At 29.3% G+C, this 8,001-nt stretch overlaps 1 protein-coding gene across 1 annotated transcript; it reads right to left on the reverse strand.

The window, feature by feature from the left end:
* Positions 1–2,163: 2,163 nt before the first annotated feature.
* On the reverse strand, positions 2,164–7,656 carry LOC149888809 (uncharacterized). Its single transcript, XM_090089341.1, has 2 exons — positions 7,501–7,656; positions 2,164–3,542 (listed from the first exon to the last, which is right to left on the reverse strand). The coding sequence occupies exon 2, from the start codon at positions 3,539–3,541 to the stop codon at positions 2,699–2,701; it is 843 nt and encodes a 280-aa protein (XP_089945467.1). The 5' UTR covers position 3,542; positions 7,501–7,656; the 3' UTR covers positions 2,164–2,698.
* Between the last annotated feature and the right edge of the window lie 345 nt (positions 7,657–8,001).

An 8,001-nucleotide genomic window follows, 5' to 3' on the forward strand; every position in this document is an offset into this window, starting at 1 on the left:
CAGGAACTCCAGGCTATGAACAATTTAAATTGTTAGGCGTTCCAGAAATAGTGGATACCACTGGGTCTAGTCAAACCACAACTACATTTTTTCTTGTACAACAATGGGATTTAGCAGATAATATAGTTGGATTGTTTTTTTGATACAACTGCTTCAAACTCAGAGTGGCAGAATTGTGCATGCGTAAAAGTTGAAAATCTCTTAGGAAAAAGTTGTTTTATTTTGCATGCAGACATCACATATTCAAAAGACTGCAGAGCGCAGCCTGGTAAACGCTATTTGGACGTACCCACAGCCCAATTTATGAATACTTTAATGAGTTCCAGGAAAAATGGGACTCTATCTTAGACAAGAATGGCTTCAAATGCTCAGATGTTAAACTCAAAAATATGAAGGTACAGCAAAATTCTACTATTTCTATTTTCAAATAGCAGCTCAAGAATAAAGGTTTCTTACTTAGAGATGATTACAAGGAATGCACAGAATTTATGTTAGTTTTACTTGGAGAAATTCTAGATTGAGGAGTACATTGGCGTATGCCTGGGGGGGGGGGGGAACCTTTCATCATGCAAGATGGATTTCGTCTGTGATATACGCTGCTAAATTGTAACTCTTTAGAGATTCAATGGGCTAAAAAGAGGAAACTACTGTGAAGCTAAAAGATATATGCTTTTTTAATGCTCTTGTGTATGTCAAGTACTGGTTAGCATGCCCCGTTGGAGTTGACGCTCCTTCCAATGACTTTTAAAATCATTTTTTGTATTTAACCGAGTCGATTGCAATTTTTTCATTGTTTTCAAAATGTTGTCTGGCAATTAAAAAAGAATATTGTTATGAAACTCCAATCCTATCAATGCAGTGAGCTGAAAAAAGCTACACCAATCTAACTTGTTCTGACAAAAAGTACAAAAATTCCATCTTTGATTAGAAAAAATTCTTGGCTTTTGTTTGAGATCTTTTGGGTGAACACTGAATGGCTGAAAACTCCAGTGCAAACATGGGAGCACAACGAAAACTATGTTAAAGCAATAAATTTTTTAAAAAACATAAGAGTTGTTAATGATGTTGCTGAGAGAGGTGTAAAATTGATGCAAGACATTTCATCGTCCCTTTCATAAAATGAAAAAAGCAAGGAAAGTATGTAACAAAAACTTGAAAAGCACAGAAAGTGTTTTACTGATTTCAGAAAGGCAACTTTAATTAATCTTTAAACTTTTACTGATGCAATTACTATTTTTCATTTAAATCAATTAGTAACATCTTTGTGTATTCCTTTATATTCAAATGAATAATAAGTTATAAAAATGTGTTTTTTTTTAACGAGAATAATTTTTATAGTTAAGATATCTTGAGAAATACCAACAAACTTGAAAAATGAGTAATATTTATGATATTTTAATCCCCATATTTAATCCCCATACTTGATATCATGGCTAATGATTTTTTTTTCAAAACATATATGTAAAATTTAAAACTGAGTTTATTTCTTTACTTACAAAAAGTTATAGATTAAAAATAACTAAAAATCTTTGAAAAAACCAAAAAGGAATTTTTTGGGGGGACTTGGTACAAGGGTTAGAGTTAACATTTTAGGCTGAAGTTTGAAACTAGATGGCTACCCATCACCAGAAAACAGTGGGGAGATCGACATTTTTAAAGTTTAGTTTTTTCGGAACACCCTAGTGCAGCATATGGAGTAATTTAAACATCATTTGTTACTGCTCCATCAAGTTATTAGACTGCGCAATAACAAGTTTACAAATTACCTTTTTTGAAAATCAAGCTGTCTCAAGTTGGTTGAAAACACGTTAAATGGTTAAATCCATTTTAGAATCATTATGATGATATCGGGCAAAATGAGACAGCTTACAATATATAGATAGATTAAATTCATTACAATGCAAAAGTCGAAGTAATTTATTTCTATGAATTTAATAATTGCAGCTATTTTTATCTTCTTTTGTGCTATAATCTTCTTTACACGCAACTATTTTATCATCAGACCTGTATTTTATCTTCTTGAGCAAGTAAAATTACCATCCTTGATGCTTTCAAGTGCACCTAGACAAATAATTTTGGAAAAATAAGACATCTTTTTTCATTTCTTTGCTGATATTTTATATGCTTTGCATTATTTACATAATAAATAACACGTTTCTCGGATAAAAAATTTGGTTAACATTTTTTCTAAAATACTCATTTGCTGTATTTATGTCTGAAAACCTAAATATATTACATTTAATTTTTAATAAGCAATCTTATTTTCGAAACAGATACCGAATCCCATGATATAACGAAGCCATATTTGCATGAGAGTAGTCTACATTATAGATACAAACTTTAAAGTTTCTTATTGAATGTTAAGCATGAAATTACAGAAGAAACAATATATTTCATTTGATTCAAGTGTTATACGGATCATATTCCAGAGTGAGGAAACATATAACTTGGTTAACTCATTCAGTTAAAAATCCTAGTTGTAGGAAAAAAATTTCTCATTATTTATCACTTTCACTCATGTTGTAGCTTTAAAATGCTGGTAAAGCTGTAACTAATTTTTGTTATTTCTAAGCCCATTAGGGTTTAATCTGGTTAAATAGATTTAAATTATTTTGCATGGAATCTTTTTGTACACGTGAGAACCTTCTATTTAAATACTGAAACCATTTGTTGAATCAGACGAGTCGCTGTTGACTATCTAACTTGTTGGCTCTATATAATATATTTGGTTTTCTCTTTCACTTAAAGTGCTTCTGCTCCTAAAGCTCTGCTGTGTTGTTTTCAGAAACATGAGGCTTTGGGGGCAAATTACGACGTACACAAGAGAATCGATCCACATGGCCACAATGTAGCTACAGTTTAAATATGAAAACATAGCGGTTTTCCAATTATCCATGTCTTCATAAGTACAAATAATTATAATATCAGGAATCGTCATAAATACAAAGTATGCCAATAAAATAACTGATGTGAGTAACAATCCCTTAAAAACTGATTTGCGATTTCTATAGGAACGCCTTATTGTTTTTGTATTACGAGATATTGCTAACGCAGTACTATATACAAAGATCGAAAACGTAATTATGACAGCGTCAAATGCGACTAGTAAGAAATATATTCCTTTTTCATAATAATGCCGTAGTAGAACTGCACTCAAAATGCTAAAACCCCATAAAACGAGAGTAAAGGTTGTTGTTTTTGCTTTCGACCAGTAGATTTTGTACTTTAAATTTAGCTTTATGTGCAAGTATCGGTCGAACACCAGCCATAATGTTGCTCCGTAATAACCAATCATGAAAATATCAGCAAACGCTTCTGCAATCTCAATAGAGTATTTACTATTTGTAATGAAAAGCGATGAATTTACTGTGAGTGTCAAACAGGAGCAAAAGTCAAGTATGCAGAGGTTCGTGATAATGTACCATTGAGTTTTATCCATGTTTGTTTTTCTTACTTTTAGCAGAATATACAAGCCAGTGCCGCAGATAAAAACTCCCAGAGTAGAAAACTGTATATCAACAACTCCTGTTTTCCAGACCATTCTATAAAGAGAGAGCATTATTTGATATATTCTTTCAGCTAGTTTTTATATCAAATGATATTTCAAATAATGAAGAAAGATTAAAAAAACAAACAAACTTTTAAATGAAATGTTTCGATTAGAGTTATGTTCCGCATTAACTTGAAAGATTTTTTAAAAAAAAAAAAACTTGAAAACTTTTATTGTCATAAACTTTTCCCCCACCCCATTTTTCTATAGTTTTTTCCTTAACAAATCATTTAGTTTTTTGAATGTTTTTTCATCTTTTTTATATATCTTAATATAAATCAACTTTTTTTGTTTAACTGTATAAAATAAAAACAAAAAAAACTTTTGTCAAAACGGTTTTAAAAAAGTGTTTCCTCCTTTGTTTATACTTCTTTTTAGGTGGCCGGGTGGTGGCCGGGTAACCAGTCACGAGTTGAAGTGAATTTGAGTTTCTTTCAGTAATATAAATTTTAACAAGCATCCTAGAGAAATTTATTACGGAAATATTTTACACTTTTTTAAAGTGAAATGAACCGCAGTTTCCCTCTCTTTTACTTTTACTTTTAAATGTAAGGAATGGATAGAAAAAGAAAAAGAGTAAAGATAAAGTAAATAAAAAAAATTTAAAGAGTGGAAAGAAAAAAAAAAAAACTATACCAAAAAAAAATCTGTGTTTTTAAGGGAAAAAAAGAGAACTTTATCTTAAAGTTCTCATTATTTCGATGGCCTAATATGCTTTTATGATTTAAAAAAACACTACCATATAACTTTTTTTCTGTTTTTTTTTTTCTTTTAAAATACACTAACTTCCTATTGTGATAAAAAAACAAATAAATAGAAATTTAATTTAAAGTCATTTATTGCTGAAAATGCACGTAGCTTTTGTAATTATTGCTTTTTAGCCTTTCATTTTCGTTCATATTAAAGAAACAAAATTGCCGAACCGTTTGCTTCTTTACTTTCGATTACTCTTATCCGAGTTTTTTCTATACTTTGTAAACTTATCAAATCAGCACAAATATCATAGCTTCTATGATATTCAAACAAATGCGCTTTTGCCGCGTCTTTCTATAAAAATAATCACTCAGTTTGTTAAGTTGGTTGTTGTACTTTACATAAAATACAAAACTTCAAACAAAACGTTTTTTATAACAAAATAGTTATTAAATAAGGAAATGTTGAGTAAATGTCTCCTTTAGGTAGGAACTTATTTATAATGTATATTATTAATTTTTTCAGTTTTTTACACCAAGCATTTCAAGGGATTTATCAAACCTCAAGTTTGGTAAAAATTTTTGTAAATTTTTTTTTTTTTTAGGACACCCTAACTGTTAAGCTTCACTTGTATCAAAATTTTTGTCTGTCTAATTCACCACTTAATAAAACTCTGCCACCGATGTAGATTGACTCAAGATAACAAAAAAATGGCGGAGATTTTTACTTAGTTAAAGAGGGGAGTTTTTAACTTATGTAAAAAAAGGGTATATATTTACTGACTAGGAATGAATTTTAAAGGATATATTTTGACTCTATGTCTTTAAAATTTATTGTAAGAAAAAAAGCAACAGAAAATTAGGAGTGGATAAATAATGATTATAAATGGGTTTCCTTACTGAAGTAAAAAAAGTTGAAGAAATTAGCAACAAAAGTATAAATAAAGGAAATTTTACTTAAAATACATATATATATATATATATATATATATATATATATATATATATATATATATATATATATATATATATATATATATATATATATATATATATATATATATATATATAGGGGAACATGGGGTAAGATGATGAATGGGGCAAGATGAAAACATATTGTTATCTTCAAAACTCAACTAAATATGAAATCTGACTGCAGCTAAGGGGGAAGTAGATTACATTTACTAGATTTATTTATGCTTTCTTTATAAATACTATTTTCGAAATCAAAGATAATTGTTTAAAAGGTTTTTCCTATATTAAGGAAAAAAAAAAGTTATCCACTTGTATTTGATTTATTTCATCATTACATTACCAGCCAAAGGTAAGCAAGAATTTCTCATTCAGTTTGTTCAATTTGGAAGCCATACAAGTAGTATAAAGCTACGATAACTTATTTATGTAGAGTTCTGAGTCATTTTGAAGATTAAGTAGCCTAGGGGCAAGATGAACGGGGCAAGATGACTCGTTTGTCGTTTTGCCAAAGTACATGTTTTACCATAAACCTGTACTGTAATAACTTTTGGGTAGCTAAGTCATTATTACATTGTTTTATTATGAATTGAAATATTTTGTTTGACATTTGCTTTATTTTGTTGTGTTGGAATTGGTTATGAGCTGATTAGTAGACTTTTTTTTGTATAGCCCTATATAAATATATAGTTTAATTGTTTAAAAAATCACATAACCGTTTATTATACATATCTTATTAACTAGAATTTATGATTATGTGTTATTTGAGAAGGTAATGGTGTAATGGAATTTACTTTTTTAAAATCGTCATCTTGCCCCGCATACGGGGCAAGATGATAATTTGAGGTAACTTTGGTTAATGAGTTTTTTCCAGGCTATTTTTAATTTTTATATGGGTTTTTTTTATACATACGTGACGCATAATAATTTGTTTTCCACTTTTTGATAAAGTTTTACTTATTGAAACAGTTATTGAATAAGATATAAGTGCTTTTCAAAACGTTCGTCATCTTGCCCCATGTTCCCCTATATATATATATATTATAAAGGTGAAGAAAAAAACTTAAACAATGTGGTAAAAATTATAATTACTATAAAAATTTCAAGTAATTTATGTAAATGTTGTGCATTGGTTCTAAGATTTTAACAAAATCCATTTTTTGCACATGAAGGTAAACCGAATGTGCACAACGTATGCGTAGTTTTACGGACGTTTTACGGACGTTTTATGGACGCCCACTAGGAAGCATTAGTCTTGTTATTTTTTTATTCGAGATGAGACGAGACCATAATATCCGGGACACAATTTTTAAATTCCGCGACAAAATTATTGTCCCAATTTAACTCTTTTTTCCGGGACAATTATTTCCTTTGTCTCGTTAACTTTTTCCGGGACATTTCTCGTCGCATTATGCTTGTCCCGGTTCGTTTCGAGAAAAGGATTCCGAGACGCAAAGGTTTAATAACGAATATTTATTCGAATAAATAAATTCGAAAAAATGCGTTTTGATTTTTTGTTAATAACGAATATTTATTCGAATAAATATCTGTTATTATCGGAAAATCAAAACGCGGAAGCTTTATCTTTAAATTGTAACTGAATGCCTGACTGCGCGCATTCATTTCTAATTCGCTAATTAGCTTTTTAATTTCTCTAAAACTGTTTTGATTTACCGTTAGTAACGAATAAATACTTATTCCCAATTTAGTAGCTTAAAATAAATCGAATTTAAATTAATTTTTAAACTTAGATCTACTAAATTATAAAATTCTCAAAGAGTTCTATTTTGATAAACTTAAAAAAAAAATCGAAAAATTTTTAAAGACAAAAATAGGCATTTGTTTTTTATTCGCTATTATTTGATTAAAAAGCAGAAGCTCATTACGCATGCTACATAATCTTTCCGTTTTCCCGTAGTTTTGAGGGAAACGCTCCAAGATCCCGATACTTTTAGCACGAAAATATAGTGCAGGGTTCTCAAAAAAAAATTAAAAAAAAACAAAAAACGTTGAATATGCGTTTATCAAACGTGATCTTATAAAAGACTGATAGAGAGAGATCAACCAGAAATGATAACCACTCTACTTAAATTACCCTCTTAAAACAAGAGTGCCTATTTTTTGCTTGAACAAACTAATGTTCAAGCAAAAAATAGGCACTCTTGTTTTAAGAGGGTATCAAAGTATTTTTTTTTTTTTTAGGGAAAAAAAGAATTCTTTTCTCTATTAATCACTCTTTCCAAAAATGATATTATATGTAAAATTACACTTAATTATTTTTCTTACCTCCTCAGCTTAAATCTACATGAAACAGCTTAGTAAAAGATGAAATGCTAACACTTCTGCTCGTTAACTCAACTGTACGGTAATTCGTTGGAACTAATTGCTGAGTATAACATTTAAATGATGCTGTCGAAAAATCTTTACAAAAGTAAAAATTATTGTTCAATCGGTTGGTTTGTCTTCGGTTTAAATGATGGAATTAACTCTCTAAAGGCTGTAAAATCAAACGGCACAAAACGGCTTTGTTAATATTGCTTGGCAACTATCATACTTTTAATTGATTTTCATATACAAATACCTTAGTAACTTTCATTTTATTAAAAGTTTAAATTTTTGAAAACATTTTAGTTTCAGTAGATAATCTGATTTCGTTTGCGTAATTAAAATTAGCTTAACGAAAGCTTTGTCTTAGTCGTCATTTTGTCAAATTGATTGTAGGTCTTAATGAAGATCTTAGGATCATCTATTGATAACATTATGGGAGTAAAAACATATCAACATAAT

This window comes from Hydra viridissima, unplaced genomic scaffold, assembly GCF_058129835.1.
Source record: "Hydra viridissima isolate aposymbiotic clone 2 unplaced genomic scaffold, HvirCarnegie_v1 scaffold_5, whole genome shotgun sequence".
In the NCBI taxonomy this organism is placed as follows: domain Eukaryota; kingdom Metazoa; phylum Cnidaria; class Hydrozoa; order Anthoathecata; family Hydridae; genus Hydra; species Hydra viridissima.